Below are 27,500 nucleotides of genomic sequence, written 5' to 3' on the forward strand. Positions count from 1 at the left end.
GCTATGGGGGACTTTTGGGATAGCATTGGAAATGTAATTGAGGAAAATATGTAATAAAAATATTAAAAATTAAAAAAAAAAAGAAAAAAGAGCGAGATGACCAGTGAACTGTTCTTTATAAGTGAAGGGCATTATTAACTTCGAAGGGCATAATCCCAGCATTGAAAAGGTAGAGGCAGAGGATCACAAGTTCAAAGCCAGAGTGAGATGCATAAGACCGTGTCTCACAAAGCAAAACAAAACAAGACAGGCAGAACAAGCAATAAGGCACTGGATGAAGATTTAACTTCAAGAGAATAAAACTGAACTGTAAGGAAAACTAAGCAGAAGGGTGGGGAGGGCTGGTTCTTGATGGTGTCTGCAGGATGGCACGGTGATCAGGAACGATGCAGCATGAATGGTGGATGAAGGGGAAGAAGACAGTGCTGGTGTGCAACAGGACGTGCGCATCAGCAAGCACTGTGATCATGTCATATCCTCCTTGTCCTGACAGCTGCTCTCCTCATGATACCTGGCTTGTCCCAGCCAGAAACAGAGCTAAAGAGTGAGGCTCTTGAGCAGCTGCTGGACTTCCCTGAGCCTGAGGTAAAGACTTGCTTTGCTAAAAGCACCATGAAACAGCATGCCTCCTTTCTTGGACTCCACCCTGAAACTTCTGGATTGATTTACAAAGTTTCTAGCAATAGTGAACTTGAAACCACAATTTCTTTGGCTACTTAGAAGAACCTGGCAAGGGGCTAAGATTTTATTTTTAACGAGAGGATAGGCATGACCCAGAACACTCAAGTTTCTTCCTGTGGCACAGTTATAATCATGCCTGATTCCAAATACTTTCCAGGGTTTTTCCACTATCTTCAAATGTTCCAAACCATTCCTATAGAAGAGTTTATATTCTTTTCAGTTTGTGTTCAAGATATGGCTGTGCTGGAATCTACTCCACCCCCACCTGGAGTTGCCTCAGAGACATCTGGAAACTTCCCCTGAGTATAAAGTCTAATGTGAGAGAAAAGAATGTGCTTTCATAAAATTGTCCCTCAGTGCATCTTGCGACGTCTCAGAGTGAGCCAGCAGGCTGTCTGCTGTGGAACTGGGTCACAAGGCAGATCCTGATGCTATTGCCTCTCTGCTCTGACCCTCTTCTTAGAAGCACAAAGACACCACCAGTTTGTTCCTGAGCCACATAATTCTGTGGGTGAGGCCCACCCCTGACCAGAGGAACGCATGGGCAGATATTCAGGGCTACCCACCCCTCAACAAGCCTGCTGCACTAAGCTCTGCCTCTGTTACCCCCATCCTAGTCTATTACAATTGCCAATCTCTATATTCTTGCTGATTTTAACACCACAGTGGCTGGAAAGACAATCACAGACTATGACGGGCATTGGTACTAGAGTACAAAAGACCAGGCTCCCTTGTATAATGATTTCTAACTAATGTTCAAAGGGAGGGAGGGAATAAAGGGTGAGGATGGAGAGATGGAGGCCTGTGCTAAGACTTCAGAGTCTTTCCAGTCCTAACTATTTCACAATACCCAGCTGACAGTTCTAGCTGGCAACAGCACCTACCTTTACAAGTGGTGACAAGTGGATACATAATTAATATTGGCCAGAAGAAAAGCTTCTGCCTAGAATTGTTTTCAGCAATGGTTGTTAAAGTGTCTCCCAGTGACTGAGATGAAAGAGCGGCTCTTCCCCTGGAGACATTACTGACAAAGACAGATCTCATTCACAGGCATCTCTGGGTGAGATGTGAGCCACGCCTTCCATAGTGGTTACAGTTTCTTGTGAACTATTCCCCAAAAGTTTCCTGTGTTGAAGATTTGGTCATCAGATTGATAATTTAATTGGATTATTGGGAAATGATGGAACAAGGAAATGGAGCATGGCTAGGTGGGTAGTGCTCTCGAAAGAGAAAGGGGTGGGTAACTTGTAGGAGTTGATTCTCTCTCTCTCTAGCATACGGTCCGAAGGGTTGACCTGTGGTTGTCAGGGGTGGTGACAGGCATCATGACCCCCTACAAGATCCTCTGCCTTATATATGTTGCCCAGAAGCAACATGGTCAGTGGGCTGAACCCATCAGCCAAAATAAGCCTTTAAATACAAAACAAACAAACAAACAAACAACAACAACAGGGTCTCAGAAAGTAGCCTTGGCTGGTTTGTAACCTGATCTGTAGATCAAGTTGGCCTCAAACTCACAAAGATCTACTGGCCTCTATGTCCTGGGTACTGAGATTCAAGGCGTGCAGCACTAACCTAGCAACCATGACTTTTCAAGTTGGTTTTCTTGGTTATTTCGTCACAGTAGCAGAAACTAACACAGTAATCAATTGTCTGACAGGATCCTAGAAATAAGTTAGCAGGCTTATCATCAGCCCAATGCCTAACAGAGAGGCAGGAGAGATTAAATGTTCCTTTTGCAGCTGAGCATGGTGGTGCACAACATTACTCCCAGTACTTAGAAAACAGAGGCAGATGGATCTCTGTGAGTTCTAGGATAGTCAGGGCCATGCAGAGAGGCCCTGTCCAGCTACAAACAAAAAGTTCTTCCTGGCATCCAAATAAACAGCTTGTTGTGTGACAGTTACATGAAGTTGGTTACTACTAGGAAATGAAGCATTCTGTTGCCTAGAAAAGGAAATCAGTGAGTGGCTTCTGGCTTCATCCATGCTGAGTGACATCAGAGATCCAAAGGTACCCTTTACTAAGTCTAGTATCAGTCATAAGGAGTAGTGGCAGAAGAACAGCAAACTAGGAAAACCGGACTTTTACATATCTGTGACAGTCAAAGAAAATGCTCTCCACTGTTCTGAAATCAGGTGACCTGACCTTCCACTCAATGCCTTTACTGAGTGGAGTGGATTAGTCAAATACTGTGACGCAATAGATGCTACCAAGAATTTTAACTAGATGGTTGCAAAGACCTGGCAGGAGGCTCTGAGATCATAGAAAGCATCCCTTACAGCTTAATCTGAGGAGACCCAGACGGAGCTTGTCAAAGCTAGTCAGAGCCAACCAGCCTTTTCTTTTTCCACTCCACCATGTGACTTCCCAACCTGCCGGGCCTTTCTCACATGTAAGAGGTTAGACATAGCTCTAAGGGTGGAAAAAAAAAAAAAACTAATTTAAGGGTTCCAAGGCTTTTTTCTTTGTTTGTTTTTTAAAGAAATGTAAGAATCTCTCGCTCTTTCTCAGGAAATATTGACTGACTGGAAGCATTTGCCCCTGTGGATATGCTTAAGCCAGGAGGATTTGAAATGTAAAGATATTAAAGAAAAAAAAAACTTTCCTTCAATGCTACATTAAACATTTAGCCATTTGCCAGAAGGGTAGTTGAAAGAAATAGCAAATCAAGGCCCATGAACTTCATATTTCAAACGTACAGGCCAAGACTTGAGAATACAATCTTGTGGATGACTTGTGCAATTTATAGACAGCAAGGTATTAACACTGGAGCAGTGCACAGGGCTAATTCTTGGCTTTTTCCCCTCCTCCTGAACAAACATTTATTTCTATCATTTCCAGATGGTTCTACCATCACTATATAAACATAAGGAGGACAAGTCACTAGAAATGATGCTAAAAATAGGAGGTCTGGACTTTGCTCAAATGTCAGCGCCTCCCTGAAAACCGATGGCAGGCAGGCAGGCAAGCGGCTCTCACACCGCACTCCCTTCAGCACTGGGACTAGGACACATCGCACTGACGAACGAAGAGGAAGGCCAGCCAAGAGTTGGGAATGCTTGCATCAGTGACACAGATGATAGAATACAGGGTTTTCCTCTTGCATGAGTTTAAGAAGGTGGCTTAACCTGTGGTTCTCGACCCCTTTGGAGAGGTCAGATGACACTTTCACAAGGGTTGCAAATCAGGTAGCCTACATATTAGAGATCTACATTTTGACTCAAAACAGTATCACAATTACAGTTGTAACATAGCAACAAGATAGTTTTACAGCTGTGGGTGCACACAGCCCAGGGAGCTGTGGGTCGCAGCTTTAGGGCTACTGAGAACCATTTCTTTCAGAGATGTCACTCTAATAGTACTCGCCAAGTTTCTGCAAATTTATAAAGATGATACCTTTGAGAACTTAAAAGATTCACTTATTTTATTATTGTGTGGGGGTTTCTTTCTTTCTTTCTTTTTTTCTTTTTTTCTTTCTTTCTTTCTTTCTTTCTTTCTTTCTTTCTTTCTTTCTTTCTTTCTTTCTATTTTCAAGCGTATCTGTGCACCACATGCATGCTCAGTGCCCTCAGAGGTGGGGCTGCCACAAGGCAGATGGGAATAAAACCTCGATCCTCACAGAGCAACGACTGCTCTTAACCTGAGACAACTCTCCAGCTCGGGGAAAAAAAATTTTTTTTTGAAAAAGCAAATAGCACACTAAGAACACAGAAAAGAGAGACAGACAGACAGAGAGACAGACAAAAAACCAAAGCAATGGAATTGTCTCAAACTGAACAGAGCTTGGGAACAATCCACAGAATGAAAAGGTAGCCTATGAATCAGGAGAAAATACTGAGAACCTTATAGCTCATTAAGGTTAGTATCCAAAATATATAAATATCTTGGAGTGACAAAGTAAAACAAAACTCTTTTGAGGGGTTGAGGCATATTAAGTTGGTAGAGTGTCTGACTAGCTAAGCACTCCTGGGTTCATAACCAGGTTGGAGCACATGCTGGTAGTCCCAGCACTCAGACGGTGCAGGCAGGAAGGTCAGAAATTCAAGATCATTCAGTTACATGAAGAATTTGAGGCTATCTTGGGATACCTGAGACGCTGTCTTAAAAAAAAGGGGGGGGGGGGTTGGGACAAAGAGGTCAGGGGAGACGTTGAGAGGGGAGATGCTGAGAGGGGAGATGCAGAGAGAAAAAGGTGCCTTCCACCAAACCTGAGGAGCTGAGTTTGACCCAGGGAACTCACATGACAGAAGGAGAGAAACCACTCCCAAAGTTGTCCTCTAGCCTCCATTTGCATGCCATGACACACAAACACCACCCCATACCACCCCCAAATAAAATAAATGTAGTTTTAAAAACTAGGCAAAGTATCTAAATATGTGTTTTTTCAAGGCAGGCATAAAATCAACAGGGTATATGAAAAAAATGTTCAATATTACTTCATCTCCAGAGATGTATACTCAAATCAAAACCCCCAAAAGGAGGCCAGATTTGATAGTAAACACCTTTAATCCTAGCACTCAGGAAGCAGAGGCAGGTGGATTTTTGAGACTTTGAGGCTAGCCTGGTCTACATAGCAAGTTCAAGGACAGTCAGGACTACTTAGATACTGTCTAAGAAAACCAAACCAAATAGAAATTTAGAAACCAACAGGAGCTGGCTAGAGAGCTCAGTGGTAGGAGTCATGAGGACTGAGTTCATATCCCAGCACCCATGCCAGGTGTTCACAAACACCTTTAACTCCAGCTCCAAGGAATCCAACATATACATACACATGTATATACAGTCACCCGGACACACACATGCATAAATAAAAATAAAACAAATCTGACCCAACTATATCACTCTAGGCAATACACCCAAAAAACACCCTACCATACCACAAAGACACGTGCTTCACCATGCTCATAGCAGCCTTATTTGTAATAGCCAAACGCTGGAAATAACCCAGATATCCTAAAAACTGAAGAATGAATACAGAAAGATGTGGTTTATTTACACAATGGAATACTACTATTCAGCTATTGAAAACAAGGGCATTATGAATTTTGCAGGCAAATGGATGGAACTAGATAATATCCTGAGTGAGATTACCCAGACTGAAAAGGACATGCATGGAATGTACTCACTGATAAGTGGATATTAGCCAAAAAGTACAGAATACCTAGGACATAACCTACAGACAGTAAGAAGCAGAAAAGCCCAAGTGAGGAGGCTTCAATTCCACTTAGAAGAGGGAAGGAAATAATCGGGAGGCAGAGGGAAGGGGGGATCTAGGTGGGAGAGGGCAGAGTGGGGGGAAGAAGAAAGGGGAAACAGGATCAGATATGGGGGGAGGGGACAGGAGAGAAGCCCAGAGGGACAAGAATATGAATGGAAATAAGCAGCTTCAGGAAGCAGGAGGTGGGAGGACCCTGTAAAAAGTACCAGAGACCCAGGAGGTGAAGTTAGACACTCTCAGGACTCATTGGGGGTGACAGTAGCCAAAATGCCCAACACTGGGGAAAGGGAACTCTAAGAGTCACCTCCAGTAGATAGGCAGGACCTCAAGTGGAGGGACAAGGTTATAACCCACAGTCAAAATTCCTGACCCAGAACTGTTTCTGTTTAAAAGAACTGCGGGGACAAAAATGGAGAAGAGACTGAAGGAAAGGAGGTCCAATGACTAGCCCAACTTGGGATTCATCTCATAGGGGGTCGGGTGGAGGACCAAGGCTGACACTACTATGCTATGATGTACTTATAGACGGGATCTTGGCGTGGCTGTCCTCAGAGAGGTCCTACCTGCAGCTGACTGAGACAGAAGCACATAGTTACACCCAGCCATTGGACTGAAGTTGGAGACCCCTATGGTTGAATTAGAGAAGGGATTGAAGAAGCTGGAAGGGAGACCTACCCCAGAAGAAGACCAGTAGTCTCAACTAACCCAGGCCCAGGGAGCTCTCAGAGACAGAGCCATCAACCAGGAGCATACACAGGCTGGCTGGAGGCCACTGGCACATATATAGCTGAGGTCTACCTGGTCTGGCCTCAGTGGGAGGAGATGTGCTTAATCCTAGAGACTTGAGGCTCCAGGGAAGGGGGGGGGGGTCAGTCGGGTGGGGGAAGCAGCCTCTCAGAGGCAGGTGGGAGGAGGAATGGGATGAGGAACTGTGGGAGGGGGAACTGAAAGGGGGCAACAACTGGAATGTAAATAAATAAAATAATTTTTAAACATTTAGAAATAACTCTTGTTCTCTTGCTCTCTCTTGCTCTCTTGCTCTTCCTCTCTCCTTCCCACCCCCTTCCCCTACCCCTCTCTTCATGTGCTTACGGCCATGGCCAGCCTCTACTTCTCTACTCTTTCTCTCTCCGCCTTTCTCTGCCTCTACTACCCTCTTAACTTCCTTCCCCATGCCCTAAATAAACTCTATTCTATACTAAAAAAAACAAAAAAACAAAAAAACAAAAAACAAAAAACAACCCTCAATGAGATATTACTTCACTTCTTTTTGAGACAGTCTCACATGGCAAATTCCTGATCCTCCCATCTCTGCCTCCAACCCTGAGCTAACAGGTCATCACGATGACTAATATCAAAAGTAAGGAGAAAGGTAAGCACTGCTGAGGATGTAAAGATGAGAACACTTGGACACCGGGGCAGAGGTGATGAGTGGTGCAGCTATTATGGAAAATTGCGTGGAGGCTCTTGGAAACCCCAGAATGAATCTACATAGGGTATGTACCCAAAGGAGATGATATCCACATCTATACAGATAGCTGCCCTTCCCTGCTCACAGAAGTTTACAACAGCCAAGATATGGAAATAAACATTGTTTTTTGATGGACAGATATGGTTTAAAGATCCATGGTGCATATATCCAGTGGAATTTTATCTAGCTTTTAAAAAGAAGATGCTGACAACTGAAACAATATGGATAAACTCAGAGGACTTAGAGTAAATAAGCCAGAAACAGAAAGACAAATATGGTGTGATCTCTCTTAGGTGTAGACTCTTTAAAAACCAAAGTCAAATACAGCTGTTCTAGTTATCTGTGGGCCTACACTGACAGATTAAACTATGAATCAGAAAGCTGGGTGTGGGGTGTCAGGTAGGGCTGGGGCTGTGGAAGAGCATGTGCTTAGCATTCATAGGGCCCAGGAAACAGGGGGCGCACAGCACATTAATGCAGGCAGATGACAGAAAGGATAAAAGAATGGGAACACCAGATCACTGAGTCACCGAGACTAGGGCAGGCTGTGCCACCTTCCTGCTCCTCCCTATCCACTGAGAGCACTGCTTCCTCCACCCATGGGTCCTTCTCTCCTAAACTCATGACGTCCTGCTCATGGACATTCTTGGCTGTTTCAGATTCCCAGTCTGATATGGCAACCAGCCACCTCTAAGTGTAAAAAGGTTAGGAAGGACGAGGGGAAGGGTGGTGACTTCCCTAACACTTTGCCAAGCCTATTCCGACATTCCTTAAGAGTCCCTGAACATCTCCACTGTTAGACAGTACACCTAGCACATACAGAAACCTCCCTTCCTGCCTCAGATTCTTAGAAATGTTGAAAAGACTTAAATAAGAACCAAAAACCAGGCAAAAGGGGAGCTGGTAGACTAGACTGTGGGTTTCCTGGTAGAACAAGACTAAAGAACAAAATCATAGCTTAAGAGTGCTTCTCACAAATGAGAAGACATGGAAGCTGGAGAGACGCTTCCATGTTAAGAGCAACTGTTGCTCTTGCAGAAGACCTGGGTTCAGTTCCCAGAACCCACATGGTGGCTAACAACCTCCTCTCACTAGCTCTAGGGGATTCAAAGCCCACTTCTGACAAACATAGGCACTAAACACACACATGGGCATACCTACAGATGCAGGTCACACATGGTGCACACAATCTAAAAGCCAGATAAAATATAAGGAAAGACAGGAAATGATAGACACCAGGAGCAGTGGGAGTTCTAAAGGGAACCTCTAGATGTGTCTGGCTCCAGTCACAGTAATGTGGATGCCAGAAGCTGTGCTGCTTTCTTACCCTAAATGCTCAGCCTTGCACTGATTTGGCCCCTTGGGTCTGTGAGTCTCAGCAGTGGTCTGAGAGTTATCAGTATTTAAGAAAATCAGGCGCCTGGCAAGTCATCTGCCAGCTCCTGCAGGTCTGGCCCCAGGAACCTTAGGAAAGCTATGTGGTACCCTTAAACACAATATCCCTCCTCTCCTCAATAGCAGGTGGTAATGATTTCTGATCAGGGTAATAGAGAACATATAATAATAATAAATAATAATAACAATAAAAATTTTAAATCCCACCAAAAAATATGAACCTTCAGCTGAGACTCACCAACATCTGAGTGCTACTACCAAGACTCAACACGCTGAAGACCTTACACCACAGGACAGACACACAGGCAACCCAGAGCCTTCAGAGATACTAACAGTTTTGAATCTCTGAGAGATTTCAGAGGATATTATGCCCCTGAGGAAAGAATCATCTAGATATTTTAGAAATTAAAACCCACTGTTTCAGTAAAAATTCTTAATAGCTGGGCCAAAGAACGGAGTGGGCAGCAGTGAAGAACAAGGTAGAACTGGAAGACTGAGCTCACAACTCAGAAAGCAGCCCCGAAGGATGAGGCAGCAGGTCACAAGTCACAATGTTCGTGTATAGGAGCTCCAAAACAAGAGAACAAAGGAAACAAATCCCAAATACCACTCTAAGAAAGAAGTAAAAGAAAACAGTTTATTAGAACTTAAGAAATCTGAGTCAGGTATGGTGGCACACACTTTTCATCCCAGCATTCAGGAAGCAGAGGCAGGCAGATCTCTGAGCAAGCTCCAGAAAGCCAGGACTGTACAGTGAGACCAAGTCTCAAAACCAAACCAACCAAACAAACACCAACCAACCAAACAAACAAACAAACAACAAAATACTGCACAGAGGAAATATAAATGGTCAATCATCAGTTACTGAGGAAATTAAAATTAAAGGAAGCAGACCTCTAGAGACTTCCATCTACCAGATGGACTAAAATAAAAATCAGCAATACCACATTTGTTCAAGGCATGGAGCAATGGGTACTCTCGCACTTCAAGATGGTATTGTGAATCTACAAAGCTTGTGGGGGAGTAAATGAGTTGTGGTTATTACAATTTTAAATGCATTTTTAAATTTAAAGGTTTTAAATCTACTTGCACACATGTGAGAAGAGGTATGTCTTAAGAATCAGAGTAAGGCTCCAGGGACATGAAGACAGCAAACTAGCCTGGGACATGCTATCCTATGGTAGTCCACACAAGGAATGAGGGAGTTCTATAGCTCACCATAAGTGCAGAGGAGGCAGTGTAGAGGAGAACAAGCTAGTAGCAGTTACTCCTTCTAGGAAGTGCAATAGGATTGGAAATGTAGCTAAGAGAACTGAGATGTACTTGTTTATTTATTTTTTTGTCTTTTTCTTTGTTAGTATTTTGAAAGAAGGTCTCATTATAAATCCTTGGCTAGACTCAAACTCAAAGCAGTTCTCTAACTCAACTTCCTGAGTGCTGGGATTACAGATGTAAGCCATTCACATCCAGTTTAGACTTTTTAAATAGAAGAAATTGTGTATTTATGCTACTTGTATAATTACATAAAGAAAACAAAGGATAGACATGTGTGGCAGGCAGGCCTTCCTACGAGGCAGAATGAAAAAGTGCAGCTGGGGGCCAGAAAGGGTAAGGATTCTTAGATTTTTCTTTCTGTGGTTATCTCTAATAGAAAAGGCCAAAAGCACTGAACTCACTCTCCCATCCCTTCTTCAGAATCCTCTTTTTCCTCCTAAGAACCTTCTCACTGGATCTGAACCTAGAACCAAAGCTTAAGGGTATGGCCTGGAGAGATGGCTCAGCAGTTAAGAGCACTGACTGCTCTTCCAGAGGTCCTGAGTTCAATTCCCAGCAACCACAGGGTGGCTCACAGCCATCTGTAATGAGATCTGATGCCCTCTTCTCATGTGTCTGAAGACAGCTATAGTGTACTCATACAGGGAAACCTCAAGGATGGTAGAAAGAAAGCATACGATCAAAGAGAAACTCCTCCCTGTAATGTTTGACACCCGTGTGTCTAAAGCCTGCCACAGCATCCATCCACCCCACATGCAGCCTTCACCAATGTGCTATTGACATTCATCAGAGGAAAAGGGAAGAAATGTGTTTTTCCTCTTGACTCTCAGTGGCTTTGTGATGTCACGTGGCTTCAAAGGCTCAGTTCTCTTGGTGCTTTCATCCTTAGAGCTCAACAGTCCTACTATGAGAAAGCCTGAGAAACCCATGAGGACAACATGGATCTCAGTCCATAGGCTAGCTGAGTTCTCAGCTGACAGTGAACATCATTTACTAGCTATGGTAGCCAGCTCCTCTGGTTCCATCTTCAGCTGCCTTAACTGATGGTGTCTGGAGCAGAGAAGAAATATTACCCAAGCCTGGCCAAGTCTTATGATCAAAATAACTATTTTAAACCAACAGTTCTGTAGACAATGGAGAGTTGTGCACACACATACATACACATGAGTGTACTAGTTGACTTGGGTAGGCTGCAAAGACAAGGTAAAGGGCACTGTAGGGTGAGGTCACATAGCATCTGCAGCTGCTTCCTAGAATAAGGTGGGAGAAAGCATGCAGCACCATCTTTCCTTATGGAAAGACCATTGTCTGCGAGGACATCTTACCTTTCAGAAAGCTGTCGGATCTGTGGGATTCCCATGTATTTGTGAAAGTGCTCCAGAACATTCATTACACCCTGAAGGAGATTAGCAACTTCTCCATACTGTCTGCGCCTGGTCATGGCTCTGGAAGGACAGAAGTTGAGACGTAGTCACTGAAGAGACAAGATAGAAGACGTGGGACGACTTACGAGACCCAGATATCTCTGAAGACACAAGATAGCAGGTGTAGGATGATCTACGAGAGCTAGATTTAGTGTAAGTCCTGGGGAAGGAAAAAGATTAGGATTTAGCTCCAACTCTCAAGGTGACATCATTTAGTAATGGGAGTGTCAAGTAAAACATTTAACTAACAGCAAGAGAGTAAAGTATGGTCTAAATAATATTGTAAACTATAGCCACAGGGCACAAAAGTGTGTGTGTGTGTGTTGTGTGCACGTGCACATGCTCAGTGGGTGGCAGAGGGGACTGGGAAGACTATGGGTTTGAGCTGGGCACTGCATGAAGAAAAGGATTTTGAGATAATGTTGTATAAGATATCACTGACGATTGTGGTGCACAGAAAAGGATGATTGTTCGTGATTCCAAGTTAACTATCACATTTAGTTTTAAGATAATGATAAACAACGGCATCTGAGATGACAACTTGCCCTACTCCTAAGGGTAGTGAAGCTTAAATAAACGATGCTGATAAAATCAAGTTATACATGGTAACTAGTACAAACTAGTAGGTCTACACTGGCTTTCCCATTAAATGTGTAATTCCCTTATAAAACATTTCAAGGAGCGGCTCAAGGTCAAACCATGGTACCCCACTGCCATCTTGACAAAGTGTCCCATGGGAAGGAGGAAGGGAGATGGTTCTTGCAGTCCCATTTGCTAGCTGCCCTGGATGATCACTCTTCCAATGGACTAGGGCTCCTCTGCCACCCATTGTATGCCCAGCAGCAGCTAGGAATGATACAACCTCTCCTCCTTCCTTCTGGGCATCCTTCATTCTTGCCAGACTTGCATGTCTGTGAAGATGGCAGGCCTGTACACATGAGAAATTCCACTAGGACTAAAGCAGGGGGAATCGGCCTGAGACCCATTGCAGTAGGAAGCTGGGGTGGTAGGGCAGGAGGATTTGAAACACTGTTTCAAGGTAAATGGCCAGGGACTTCTTTTAATACTCTTTCTAAATGTGCTACACAAAGAACTACAATCTTAAAAACATAGGTTTAAGAAAAAAGTGGGTTAAAGTGTATGACAAAGATTTGTTTAGAAATGGTCTCTTTGGTGAAATGAAACTCAGCCCAATAGAAGAAGGGATACTTGCCAAGGCAGAGGCCCTAGAGAGTGACTGGGGATGAGTCACTCTGTCTGACTTTCTGGTCTAGATCTACCACATGAGACGACACATTTTTCAGGGTCATTCTCATGGGCTTTCTGTGTTCCTCAGGTTGCCTGTCCTTTTTTTTTTTTTTTAAACTAAGACAGATTGTCTGCTGCAGTTCTGGGGATGGAAGCCAGGGCTGTGGGCATGTCAAGCAGGTATTCTGCCTGCCACTGGGCTACATCCCCATCTCTTTTGTTAAATTGTGAACACCAAAAGTGACTGAACACTTGTGGTCAGTGTTCCAAACATGGAGAGGATGGTGAGGCTGGCTCGGCTGGGAAGTGAGTAACTCTGAAGCCACTGTCCTCATGTAGAGCATTTCCCGTGGGCCCTGTGAGAGGTCACACTGCTTACTTACTCCAGGGAGTCCACCCCGCCTGCCAGCATGTGCAGGTGGTTCAGGGTCGTGATTGACGTGGTCAGGTGGCGCTTGGCGTGATCTAACTGCTTAATATCTCGGGTGATCTCTTTCACCTACACATTGAAAAGAAAACAGGGAAAGGGTGAGAAATCTTTAAACCCTCCTTCAAGTCACTCTACAAGAAAATCAGATATAAAGTCATTTAAAACAACCTCAGGTTAGCCCCTAAGAAAAAGTATAAATACTCTCATAATACAAAATTAAAATAACTTATAATAATTAGCCCCTTTCATGTTTTATTTGCTTATTTCTTTTTTTAAATATACATTTGGGCTGGGTGTGTTCATTCATGCCTTTAATTCATGAGGTAGATGCAGGCAGATCTCTGGAGTCCAAGGCCAGCCTGGTCTTCAATAGTGAGTTTCACCAGCCAGTGTTATGCAGAAATGCAATCTTTTGTTGTTGTTGTTGTTGTTGTTGTTGCTGTTGTTGTTGTTATTTGTTTGTTTTCAAGACAGGGTTTCGCTATGTAGCCTTGGCTGTCCTGGAACTTGCTCTGTAGACTAAGCTGGCCTCAAACAGAGCTCCACCTGCCTCTGCCCACCAAGTGCTTGTATTAAAGGTGTATATTACTACCACCACCTGGTGAGAGAGACTATCTTTAAAGAAAAAGAAAAAAGGAAAATAGAAAAGATTCATTTTTATTATTTTATGTGTATGTGAGTACACTGGTGCCCAAAAAAGGCCAGAACTGGGCACTGGATGCCCTGGTGCTGGAGTTAAGTTGGTTGTAAGCAGCAGCCTAATGTGAGTGCTGTCCAAACTAGGTCCCTTACAAGAGCAGCAAGTACTCTTACTGTTGAGTCATCTCCCCAGTTTCTTTTTATTTATTTAAGGATCGTCTCTGCACAGCCTCCCCAGTGCTGAGTCACAGGCACATACCATGCCTGACTATCATCTAGGAGGCTTTAACAAACCACTTGTTTGCTCTATGTGTATGGATGTTTTGCCTGCATATATGTCTGTGTACCATTGTGTGCCTAGAAGGGGACATCAGAGTCCCTAGAACTGCAGTTACAGAGGGTTGCAAAGAGGGAACACAATCTCAAACAGCAGCTTAGAAACATAACATTATTGCTGAGCATAAAAGCTGAGTACAACCACTGAATGTTTAAAAGGCAAAGGCAAGTGGATATCTGTGAGTTCAAGGCCAGCCCTATATACACTGAGTTCAAGGTCAGGGATACATAGTAAAACCCTAAGAGTCAAAACAAACAAAATTAATTACAACAAACTCCAGCAATGTCATCTTCACTAGAGTCATACTGTTTGGTGGCATATATTGTACTCCTGCAAAAAAATGCAGACCCTTAGGTACTCTGCTCAGATCCCTTGTAAAGCAGATACTGTTTCATACTGAGAAAACTGTCATTTAGATGCATCTCATGACTTAGAATCTCAGCCCAGAAACCCAGTGTAGCCTAGTGGCACCAGAGGAGCAGCTGTGGTGAAGGCTGGCTCCCTGGTCAGCAGGGTCTTGGGAGCACATCACTACAAAGAGTAGGAACTAAAGAAGACTGGGTGCATGCATCCTGGGCATGGTACCCCCACCCCAGAGTCAGAACCAGCATTAGTGTGCTGTGTACCAGACTACAACTCAAATATTTTAACTGTGAAACATGTTACAGACATGCTGAAGAATGGCATCCAAAATGACCAGGAAACGATTTTCTAGGAAAACCAATTGTTTCCTATTGGAAAGTGGCTGCAAATGTAGGGCAGCAAGGCCAGTGAGTCACCCATGTCTAGCAGCAGTTCCTCTGAGGCAGTCGGGGTACACTCACAGACAGGGGTACATGATTGGCAGACAAGGGAAAGAAGAGCCTGGTAATTACTGGGACTGGATGAAATCTAAACTCACCATTTGTTCCGACTTTTCTGCCTTGTCTTTGATATCCTTGATTTTGCCAAAGAGTTGCTGAATGGCTTTCTGGGCCTCTTCAAGTGCCTATAATAAAAGAAGTAGTTGAAAACCAAGAAGCAAGGAGACGAAGCACTAGTCACGATAATCAGTCTCGGTCTCCCGAAAATTTTGACCAGAAACTCTCTTGATTTGCTGTTCTTACACCTACAGTTTCACTGCACCAGAATAGGAGATAAAGTTTCATGTACGGGCACAAGTGAAGTCTAAAGACTCTTAGTAATATGCATTGTAACATGTAAATTACCTGTCGGGTTTTCTGAGACAAGGTCTCATTATGTAGCCATGGCTGGACTAGCACTCTCTGTAGACTAGGCTGACTTCAAATTTGCAGCAATCCTCCTACCTCTGTTTTTCTCAGTGCTGGGATTATAGGCACATGCTACAATGCTTGGCATAACGTTTTATTTAAAACTAAACCGTTTTCTCTATTTTGGTGATTACTATACTTGTTACTGATAAGAAACAGGATACACATCTGTCTTTCAGTGTGTACACAAACTTTCACACCTGTAAAGGCAGCAGTGGCTCCAAGTTAGAAATGAGGTAAGCGGCTGGGAGTGGTGGTGCACGCCTTTAGTCCCAGCACTCGGGAAACAGAGGCAGGCGGATTTCTGAGTTCGAGGCCAGCCTGGTCTACAAAGTGAGTTCCAGGATAGCCAGAGCTACACAGAGAGACCCTGTCTCGAAAAACCAAAAAAGAAAAAGAAGTGAGGTAAGCTCTGGATACTTGCTGAGATCTGCCTCCTCATCTACATAACGGCTCTAAAACACTGTGCCACTGACTTGTGGCAAATTTTGGACATTTATGGTGTGTTACTTAGAAACCGATGAAATGAAGTCAGAAGGATACATTTGAAGCTAGTAGTAAACCAAATGTTTGCAAGGAACTTAAACCCCACATAGGTGGATGGGACACATTAAAACTGTTATAACCCCCACATCTCCTGTGATGGGGGGACGGGGAGGGAAGAGCACCACAGCTACACACATGGAGAGCTCGTAGACTTTGTGGCCTGTGAAAACCCACAGCAACACAGCTGCTCCGTCACACCAGTCAGAATCTCATTCACTCTTTCAGTCACTCAAGTATGTTCTGATTAGGTGCCTTGGAGGAGAGGAGAGGGAAAGGGAGGGAAGGGGGAGAGAACCAAGCCCTCAGGTACTCCGATGCTCTAGAAGAAAAGAAGGGAGCAAAATGTCACAAGAGAAACCAGCGTCAGCAGAGAGGGCCAAGGATGACTATGTATATCCCAAACCCAAACAAGTGTTTGAGGTGAAGGAGAGTAATCACTCCTTACACCTGATCAAGACAGAGGACCGCCACTGACAAAAGGGAAGATGCTGGAAACTGGGACAAAAGCAGACTATGAGGACATGGTGCAGAGCAGTGATACAAAGCTGGACTGGCAAACAATGGCTGATTGAGCTAGGCATGGTGGCTAATGCTTATAATCATAGCACTTGGGTGCCTGAGGCAGGAGGATTACTAAGAGTTGGAGATGAGCCTGTGCTACTTAGGAAGACCTTTTAAGAGAGAGGGGGGGGGGGACAAGAAGGAGGAGGAAGAAGAGGAGGAAGAAGGGAGGGAGGGAGGGAGGGAGGTTTGTTGGACTCCAGCACACTATTCTTCTGTAAGTTTTTTGCTATGACTGAGGACGTGTGGAAGAGCAGCAGCAGACGGATGGCAGAATTCTTCTTTTTTTCTTTTTTTCGAGACAGGGTTTCTCTGTTGTAGCCCTGGCTATCCTGGAACTCACTTTGTAGACCAGGCTGCTCTCAAACTCAGAAATCCACTGGATGGCAGAATTCTTGAAGTGAGAGATGCCTGCACACTCTGCCATGTGAACAGTTCAGAAGGGGATATCTGGTTGTGAGGTTCTGGGATAACTGTAGAAGAGGAGGAATTTTTTTATATATATAATATTTTACTTTTTCAGTGCTAAGAATAGAATCCAGGGCTTTTATAAAGCCCCTGATTTAACTAGCTGTGTAACAGTTATACTTACTGAAGGACATGAATATACAAGGCAACTGTCCCAGATTAGCTAGGATAATCCTACTCCCACTAAGAGATGACTGCATCAATGTAACAATAATAAAGTTATTCTTGTTACTATTATTTTAGATTGGCTTGCAATGCTTTGTTCTGTTGAGGCACAATTTCACAGAGCCCAGGCATCCTTAGAACTCACTATGTAGCCTAGGAGAACCTTGAACATTTACTTCTCCTGCCTCTAGTGCCAGGATTACAGACATGTAATTACTACCATGTGGTATTAAAATGTTCTAGGGATCAAAGCCAGAGCTTTACTCCTAGATGCCAGGCTAGCAGTCCACTAACTGAGCCAGTAACTTAAGACATAGTCTCATTATGCAGTAGAGGTTGGTCTCAAACCACGATTCTACCTCAGCTGCCCAATGCAGGGGTCATAGTATGTCTCAGTATAATTATGAATAGCTCCCTCTTGTTCTCAAAAGTGGCTCTGGTGGATATGCAGAGACAGCTCAGCAGTTATGCTCTGGATGCTCTTGCAGAGGACCCAGGTTCAATTCCCAGCACAAACAGGGCAACTCACAACTCACTGCAACTCCAGTTCCAGGTGGTCTGATGCCTTCTTCTCCACCCACATGGTGCACATACATACACATATGTAGGCAAAACACCCATACATATAAAATAAAATTAGAGCAAACATGGCCCTGGTGATGAGTTATATAGCCCTTTACCAAGGGCATCTAGCCAAAGCTATATAGCACAGCTGAAACTGAATAAATCTTTGCCAGATGATTCGATGTCAGTGTTGAGTGGCAGTGCTAAAACTATTCTGCATCAGGGTTAGTGTTCTACTAATCCCCCAACTTCAAGCACAACCTCAAGCTATAAGCAGTGGTTCAAAGTCAACTGCAACATTACACTTAGGTCAGCAGCATCTGCTGGGGTAACTGAGTTTAATGCCAAGGTGCTGCTACAGAAGAGTGGTGGGTACATTCTAAACTCACTGGAGGCTTCCAAGTGCTTTTGAATATGATGTTGAATAGACCATAGAGGCCTTGTAGGCAACAGAGCATTAGGAAAGACTTGCCTTCTTAACCATGGCTTGTATGTGATGTTTAAGGCATGCTATGTTATAGTGACATGCAAAAGGACAGGTTATATACTAAGCACCAAGGCTCGGAGAACGAGCTACTCTCCTGCCACTGAGGACACTGCTTTCCTCTTCCAGAAAACAAGATTCACACAGTCTTCTATTTCACAGACTTCAAGGAAGATAAATGGTCTGCCAAATATTTTTTCAGTCTTTCCTTGTTATGATAATGTACTGACGTGGGTGAAATTGAATGTAATTCATTTCCCAGAGTCAAACTGTTTCCTCTGGAGCATTTGCTCTACAGAGGAAGTCCCTTCTTAACATGCACACATCCTAATATCTGCTATCTGGCCTATAATAGCCAACTGCACCACAAAACAGTTCATACCCGGGGAAAGTGTGCAGTCTATAGAAAGAGAAGATTCTTCTTAAAAAAAAAAAAACAGCCATGGGTTACCATGCAGACATGGCCAAGTCTAAGAACCACACCACACACAACCAGTTCTACTAATGGCACAGAAATGGCATCAAGAAACCCCGCTCACAAAGATACGAATCTCTTAGGGGGTTGACCCCAAGTTCCTGAGGAACGTGCGCTTTGCCAAGAAGCACAACAAGAAAGGCCTGAAGAAGATGCAGGCCAACAATGCAAAGGCAGTGAGTGCATGTACAGAGGCCATCAAGGCCCTTGTGAAGCCTCAGGCCATCAAGCCCAAGATGCCAAGGGGCCCCAGCCGCAGAGTCAGCCACCTGGCTTTCATCGCTCACCCCAAGCTTGGGAAGTGGATTCAAAGCTACATGGCCAATGGTCGTAGACTCTGCCAACCAAAGGCCAAGGTCCAAACCAAGGCGGAGACCGCAGCTCCAGCTAAGGCCCAGGCTTCAGCTACAGCTCATGCTCCCAAAGGTGCAAAGGTCCCTGTGAAGGCCCCATAAAAAAGGCTCCTGCCAATGTGAAGATAGCTGGAGTGCTGGGACACACCAACTACACACTATCTGCAGATGACCAGTGTCCTATGCTGATTTTACACATAAACTTGAGGCAAGATCTGTTAAAAAACAAAACAAAACACTAACATGCACATCCTATATGAATAATCAGAAAATTTGCTGGGAGATTCTAGCTCTATCCCTGGACACTATTTAAATACAGCACTTGCCCATTTCAAACTGGATCCAGATTAAAAACAGAATGAATCACCACGTGTTTCTACTCTGCCAGGTGCCTATGAGTGGATCACTGCTGTGCGGTGGTGGCCTGAACTTGTGGAGTCACTGGACAGCAGTTCCTACTGAGACCCTCTTTGAGAACTCAACACCTGTACTTGGAGACAAAATGACCCACTGACCTTGCCTCTAAGACTCGGCAAACCTATGAGAGCACCCTCATCCTTCTGTGCACCACACACAGTGTGTGCACTTTTCAAGTATCCTGCCTCCTAGGCACACTGAGCAGAATCCCTGCTACACCAGGTCACTGGCATAGGAGAGAAGCAGCAGGGACCTGGCACAGATGCCTCTATTTTCTTCCTGCCCTTCCTGTTTCTTTTCCTACAAGCCAGCCATATGCACATGTGTAGACAGAGGGGCTGGTCCCACAGCAATGCTCCTGATCATTATGCAGTCTGTGGATGAATCTAAGGTGGCTCTAACTGAGCAGATAGCTTTATCAGAGAATTATATTGCTGCTTTCTGGTGAGCCTACAGGCAGTCTTCAGAAACTGATGTGCCATTTGCAACCACTTGTTGTTGCTGTTGATTTTAAAAGATCTTGCATGACTTTGGGTGCTTTTTTTTTTTTGGTTTTTCGAGTCAGGGTTTCTCTGTGTAGCCCTGGCTGTCCTGGAACTCACTTTGTAGACCAGGCCGGCCTCGAACCCAGAAATCCGCCTGCCTCTGCCTCCTGAGTGCTGGGATTAAAGGAGTGCACCACCACACCTGGCTTTTTTTTTTAAACAAACAAACAAACAAACAACAACAACAAAAAAGAACACCTTAAGGTAGTAACCTTTAAGGTCACAGGGAAAAAAAATCCTATTTCCTGCCACTCTGCTGTCATTGCTACCTTACCTTGGCATCTAAATTCTGGTTCCCTTTTCTTTTTTATTGTGGGGGAAAGAAACATGCTTTACTTGATAAAAGCACTGGATCTGAGGGCTCGACCTAAGCCATGTGATCTCTGTCACGCCGCTGACCTCCAGGAGATACAGCTTCATGATCTCTAGAACAGAAATAACAGCGCCCCTTTCCAAAGACTTCTGTAAGGGAGAATCCTGGGATTTGGTGATGAAATCTTTGGAACTGTTGATCCAATATACCCTAACTCCTGCAGGTTCCCTCTCATGGTATTCTTACAGAGTTCCCTATCAAAGGAGCAGTCCCATGATGCAATTCTGGTGTTTCCAGAACTGGAATTGGGAAGGAGAGCTGGAAGGTGTGAAGCTAGGGAAGACTAGACAACAGTAAGCTCTCCAGTGAGGGGAGGAGGCTGGCTTCCTGGGAGAGGCAAAGCCAACACAGAGAGACCAACACACAGGCACTACTCCAGGCCTAAGCCTTGGCTGTTTGACAAGGCCCATGGAGACACTTTCCATGTGCAGTGTTCAACTTCCTTCACAGCAAGCTACACAAGATTCTTTCCATCAATTCTTCCCCCACATTGTGTTTGTTTGTTTAAGACAGTTTAAACTGGGACTTTATCTTTGCAATCTGTAGTCCTAACTGGTCTGAGAGCTATGCTCATAGAAAGGGCTGACTAAACGGCAAATAAGTACATTGCTCCCTGATTTCTCTGATGGAATGCAAAGGTCATCGATGACCTTTATGGAAAGAACTTTGCCAACAAGGTGGTCAAGTCTAGCACCTGCCAGCATCCTGGAAGGACGATGAGGAGAACAGCATCGTCCGAGCATGCTGACAGTCAAGCTTGCTTCAGAAAAACAGTGACTATTTTTTAATTTTTAAAAAAGACTGTGTGCCTGGCTGGGTACAGTGATCAGCTCAGCACTCGGGAGGTTTTAGGAGTAACTCAAGCTTGACACTAGCTTGGACTATGCAGCAAAACCCGACTCCCAAAGCCAAAGGATAATAACAAAACAAACAACAATGAAAACCATCCTACCATAAATAAGATTAAAAAAGAAAGGGGAGAAACTAAGAAAAGTATATTTACTAAGTGGACTGTGCTAGATCGGAAAGAAGCAGCTTAGTAAAGGGAGAAGCCTTCTAAAAGTTTTCAAGGGAAGCCTGTAAGAGACATAAATACGCAGCTGGGCGGTGGTGGCGCTTGGGAGGCAGAGGTAGGAGAATCTTTGAGCTAGAGCCAGCCTGGTCTGATAGAGTGAGTTCCAGTGCAGCTAGAGCTACACAGAGAAACATGTTTTGAAAAAAAGCAAGAGAGAGAGAGAGAGAGAGGAGAGGAGAGGAGAGGAGAGAGGAGAGAGAAGAGAGAAGAGAGAAGACAAAAGAAAAAGAAAAAGAGAGAGAAAAAGAAAGGAAGGAAGAGAAGGAAAGGGAAGGAAAGAAGGAAGAAAGAAATGTAAGTGAGGTTCCCAGCACTCCTGTGAGGAGCTGGGTTTGAACCCCATACCCACATACAAAGCAGAGTGTAGTGCTGTACACATGTAATCCCAGCACCAGAGAAGGGGAAAGAGGAAATCCCCAGGGCTTGCTAGCCAATCTAGCTAAATCTGTAAGTTCCCTGCCTCAAAAAAATAAATCAGGAGATGACAAGATGGCTCAGTAGGTAAAAGCACTTGCTGCCAAGTTTGATAACTTGAGTTTGATCCCCAGAATCTACCAGGTAGACGGAGAGGACGGACTCTCACAACTTCTGATTTCCATGAACTAATTTTTAAAAGAGTGAAGAGCAGCTGAGGAAAATATCCAATGTCAACCTCTAGTTTACACATGTACATGTAGCCGCATTTATACACAAATCTACACACACAGAAAGAGAGAGAAAAAGGGGGGCGTAAATAACTGAAAGAGAAGAATGAAACATGGAGGTTTGGATAAAAGAATCATTCCACAGCATTAGTAAGAGAACCTGGCAAGCGATTCATCTGAGTTCTAAACAGAGGCTCTAATGACATCCACTAACGGTAGAAATATCCAAGTAAGTAGCTTCTATTTATAGAAAGTCCTTTCTGGAACTGTTGGCCACCCTGTTCCATTCAACCATTCAGTGCTGTTGCTATGGAAACGAGGCATCCTCAGCTGGAGCAGAGGTGCTCCAAGAAGCCTCAGCAATAGTACAATGCAGCTTCTTTTCCAGGAAGATGTCCAACAGTTGCAGAGGCTAAAGAACTCTCCCTGTTGCCCCCAGAGCATGACATTGTGTTTCCCTGCAAACTATAACACACTGGGCTAGCAGCATTGGTCAAGGCCCACAGGGCACCCATGAGATAAGAAGTACTGGTGTTCATTCACACTGATTCCTCTGTAGTCCGTTCAGAAATGCAGACTACAAAGGGGTTTTATTTACAGTACAGTTTTCTTTTTTTTTTTTATTAGGTATTTTCCTCAATTACATTTCCAATGCTATCCAAAAAGTCCCCAATACACTCCCCCCCCAGCCCCCCACCCACCCACCCCCACCCCTTGGCCCTGGCATTCCCCTGTACTGGGGCATATAAAGTTGGCAAGTCCAATGGGCCTCTCTTTCCAGTGATGGCCGACTAGGCCATCTTTTGATACAAATGCAGCTAGAGTCAAGAGCTCTGGGGTACTGGTTAGTTCATAATAATGTTTCACCTATGGGGTTGCAGTTCCCTTTAGCTCCTTGGTACAGTACAGTTTTCTTTCCAAGTCTGTGAACCAAAAGAATGTGCTGAGCAAAGGGAGCAGTTCTCACCTTATTTGCTAAAATGCTCTGTTCCACATAAGTTACTTTCATTTGCGATTTCTGCAAACCACATCTACTGAAAAATGTGAACCGATGAGCTTGTTTTTTATTGTTGTTGGGACATGAGCCAGAAGTTAAAATCCTAAGATGAGGTGGGGCACACTCAGCAGTGCCCAACAAGACTAAACATTTACATTTCAAGTTCTGTTTCTATCAGCTATCGCTCACAGCTCAAAACACACTAGCCTTGAACCCGCAGGCATGCCAGAGCATTCTCAAAGCTTCCCTGGATGGAAATGCAACCCTTGTGGGAAGGGCATTCAGAGCAGCCAACCCAATGGCAAAAGAAAAGGAATGCCTAAGAAAAAAGCCTCAGCTGCTTTTGCTGAATAAAAGGTACAGAAATTCAATATTTTAGGAAACAGACACACTGAGAGAACAGCTTGTCCAAGTGTAACAAAGGACGGCTTCCCACAAACAGCCAGACTTCCAGCGCCAAGTCAAATGTTCCTTACTTCATCCCAATTCCCTGTATCTGGACGTCCTGTATAAGGATTTGCTGTGTCCGAGAGACTTCATCTGCCCCTTCCTGTTTCACCTACTCACTTTGGGAGCTGATCCCCATTATTTTAGTATAGCTAGGGGGATGTACTGTGAACAAAGGGCTCTTTGCAGCCTTGGGTTTCACTTGTAGTCGTGTCTCCACTGTGCTGGCAGAGCTATCAGTCACTGCTACTGTTGGGATGCCCACATGCATAAGTTAGTTTCTTGGGCTCTGTAGCAAGGAAGAGTGGCTCCCAGATCTGTTTGTAAGTATTTTTTTTTTTAATTCAAAAGGCAACTGGGAACCAGGACTATAGCTCAAAGGCAGAGTACTTCCCTGGCTTGTTTGAGGCCATATATACAGTACTCATCACCATCAAGAATGAGGAGCTAGAGAGATGGCCAGCAGCTAAGAGCACATGGTGCTCTTGCAGAGGACTCATGTTTGGTTCTCGTGACCATCCGTAACCCCAATTCCAAGGGATTCCACAACCTTTTCTGATATCCAGGGGCACTAGGTACAAATATGGTGCATATACATTTTCAGGCAAAGAACTCATACGCAAGGTGGAAAGAGAGAACTGACTCCTGAAAGTTGCCCTCTGACCTCCATACAGCTGCACTCACACACAGATCATGCATACATACAAGAATAATAACTAATATTAAAAAGTTTTGAGTGTGACAAGAAAACAAGGGGTAGTAATTAGTCTGAGATAGAACAAAGCCCTCTCAATTTACCTCTTCTGCTTTATTTGTATTTATTCATTTATTCATTTAGGTGTGTGTGAGTGCATGTAGTTAGTATATGTGGTATATGCACACGTGAGTGTACATCAGAGGAGGACATTGGGCCATCTTCTCTATCACTCTCTGTTGCAGCCATCCTCTACCCACTACAGCAAGCAAGCACTAGGGTTACAATATGCACATGATCACACAGGATTTTCATATCAGTGCCAGGGATTTGAACTCAGGTCCTCACTCCTACAGAGCAAGTACTCTTACCCACTGAGACACCTCTCCTTTTTTATGCTCTTCTGCTTTATATAACAAAACAAACAAAACAAAACAAAATTGGGATCATCAAATCTTGTTAGTAGGCATATTATAGAAGAAATGTCTCCCTTTTAACCATAGGCACTCAACTATACTGGCCAATACCCACAGTCTGTGAGTCAGAATCATATACCAAAAGCAACCCAGAGTCTTTCCAGGGTCCACAATACAACAGGGAAACAGAAATCAGAATCCGGCCTAGCAGCTGGTGGAGGCAGGGGGCTCCAGGATTCAAGGTCATCCTCAGCTACATAGAAAGTTTGAGGCCAGCCTCGGGTACATGAAACCCTGCCTCAAAAATAAATGAAAATATTAAAAAAAAAAAAAATAGAGTCCTGGCATGTGACCCAACACTACTGAGAGGCTAACAAGTTTCTTGTTGTTTAAAAGCTTTAATAAAGACAACTGTAAAACACCAGACCAATACAGACTAGAAAGCATTGTCTATGGATTTACAGAATTAAATCTCCCCGGAAGAGACCAGGGTGTCTAAGTCAGAGCAAAGGAAATTTTACAGCTTTATTACAGACCCCTGAAAATTGGCCATTATTAATGAAAACATTGATGAACAAACACAGCTGAGCCCATATTGCTCTAAATTCTGTGGCTTAAAGAGGGAAGAAAAACCCAGGCCAAGTTTGTATGTGAAGACAGGGTTTCAGATTCCCACCCATTGTTTTAACACAGCTGAATGACTTCCTGTGTCAAAACCTGAGACCCAGGAAAGCTCTGCCTCTCGGTAGGTAGAATTATTGCCATTTTTTCCGAAGGCAAATCCCTAATCTGAAAGTGGAATTTTCCTTTCAAAGTCTCTAGTTGCTAGCAGTCAAAGCAAGAGTAACAGTTACAATGGTGATGAGTGACACCCTCCTCTTCAGGTGCAGACTCCAGTTTCAGCTCCTAACTGAGTGCTTTCAACGTGGAAATGGAGAGGTAGCAACCATTATGTGGGCATGGCTCAGAAGAAGAATAAAACTTCTCTGTTCCCACTTGGCACACTGGTTTTCTAAAAGTATTTTCAATAATCATGTTGCAGACAAGTGGGAATTATGTTTCTATGGTCAGGAAGGAAACAGCCTGATGGCTGGACTTGTTAACTAAGACAAATGCAGGGTGGTTTTAGCTGGTATGGGGAGAACATCTCTTGTTATTGAAAGCTTAAGCCTGTGTATGGCTTATCTGAAACATAGAGTCTCACATATTAAGTGAAGGCAAAATAGGAAGTATGCTTATATCAATGCACTGAGTTTAAGCCAAAAAAGAAAAAACATTAACATTTTGAACAGTGTGGAAATTGTCTCTAAGGAGATTAAATATTAAGATAAATTATCCAGTAGCTCTACTCTCAAGTATTTACTGAAATAAACTGGAAGAAGGACCCTGAGCAGATGGAAGGAAACCCAATGTGGTGAGTGCACACAAGGTGCTATTACCTAGCAATAACGGTGATAAAGTTCTGCTACACAGCATTAATATAGATGAACATAGCAGATATAATTGTGTAAAGTAGATCAGAAATGAAAGTACAGATATTGTTGGACTCCATTTATTTAGCATATTAGAAAAGGAAAAGCCGGCCTGGTGAGATGGCTCAGTGGGTAAGAGCACCCAACTGCTCTTCGGAAGGTCCAGAGTTCAAATCCCAGCAACCACATGGTGGCTCACAACCATCCGTAACGAGATCTGGCGCCCTCTTCTGGGGTGTCTGAAGACAGCGACAGTGTACTTACATATAATAAATAAATAAATCTATAAAAAAAAAAAAAGAAAAGGAAAAGCCACAGGGAGAGATTATTGGAGGCTATAGGAGCTTCTGCTTAATGAGCAGAATTCCTGCTAGGGATGCATGGGATTCAGAGATCGGTAACACACGCACAGCACTGTGACCACAATTAACACCACAGTACATTATGTTACATACCGTCTATGTATTTTTCAATATTAGCAATCTACTATATCAAAAGATACTGAATAGTATAAAAAGATAGTTTAAACAGATAAATTTCATTGTCTGTACATTCTATCTCAATAAAGCTGTCTAGAATGAAAGGATACGGGGCTGGCAAGAAGGCTTAGAAGACAAAAGTGCTTGGCACACAATTCTGACAACCTAAGCTGGATTTCCCAGTAAAGGTGGATGAAGAAAGTAAACTCTACAAAGTTGTCTCTGACTTCTGTATGAATGCCCCGGTGCACAGCCTGCACTTACAAACACATACCACACATACAGACATGCATTAGTGGATACAAAATGGTTTTTAAGTGTAGTGGTGTGAATGAAGAACCAGAAGTGATGTCTCTGTTTTATCTCTGGAACAGGGCTGTGCCATGTAGCCCAGAGGCCTTGAACTCAAGATTTTACTTCTTCGGCCTCTGAAGTGCTGGGGTCACAGGCATGTGCCACCCCCCACCAGGCCTGCCTCTATATGCCATATTAACTAATTTTAGCAAAAAAAAAAATTAAAGAGGATCATTGAACACATTCCTTACCACTTAGCTCTACTCTCAGGTGAAATTATAAAACAAAACGGCTCAGTGGTTAAGAGCACGCTCTCTGTTCCTGCAGAGGACCCAGGTTTGGTTCTTGGCACCTACTGTCTATAACTCTAGTTCTAGGGAATCCAGCGTCCTCTTCTGACCTCTGAGGGCTCCTGCACACATGGCATAGACACATAAACTCAGTTACACACATATATTCTAAGACCCAGAACCTTATCTGTGAGTCAGCACAAGTGCAGCCACTACTTTAGAAAACTTTAAAGATGTGGCCAATGTGGTATTCAGAAAAAAAGCCTTCCTCTTAATATCATTACTCTCAGGTGACAGAGAGATGGCTTAGTGGGTAAGAGCATTTATTAAACTGGCAGGAGGGCTTGAG

The 27,500-nt window shown here is 43.8% G+C and overlaps 1 protein-coding gene across 2 annotated transcripts in view; it reads right to left on the bottom strand.

The window, feature by feature from the left end:
• Vps53 (VPS53 subunit of GARP complex) overlaps positions 1-27,500 on the bottom strand; it is a 131,343-nt gene that overhangs the window by 78,643 nt on the left and 25,200 nt on the right. For both annotated transcript variants that reach the window (XM_021176885.2, XM_029483685.1), the window contains exons 5-7: positions 15,023-15,109; positions 13,099-13,214; positions 11,369-11,488 (exon numbers count right to left, since the gene is read on the bottom strand). In XM_021176885.2, coding sequence (XP_021032544.1) covers positions 11,369-11,488; positions 13,099-13,214; positions 15,023-15,109 — 323 coding nt within the window. The remainder of the gene's footprint in view (positions 1-11,368; positions 11,489-13,098; positions 13,215-15,022; positions 15,110-27,500) is intronic.

Source organism: Mus caroli, chromosome 11 (genome assembly GCF_900094665.2).
Source record: "Mus caroli chromosome 11, CAROLI_EIJ_v1.1, whole genome shotgun sequence".
Classification (NCBI taxonomy): Eukaryota; Metazoa; Chordata; class Mammalia; order Rodentia; family Muridae; genus Mus; species Mus caroli.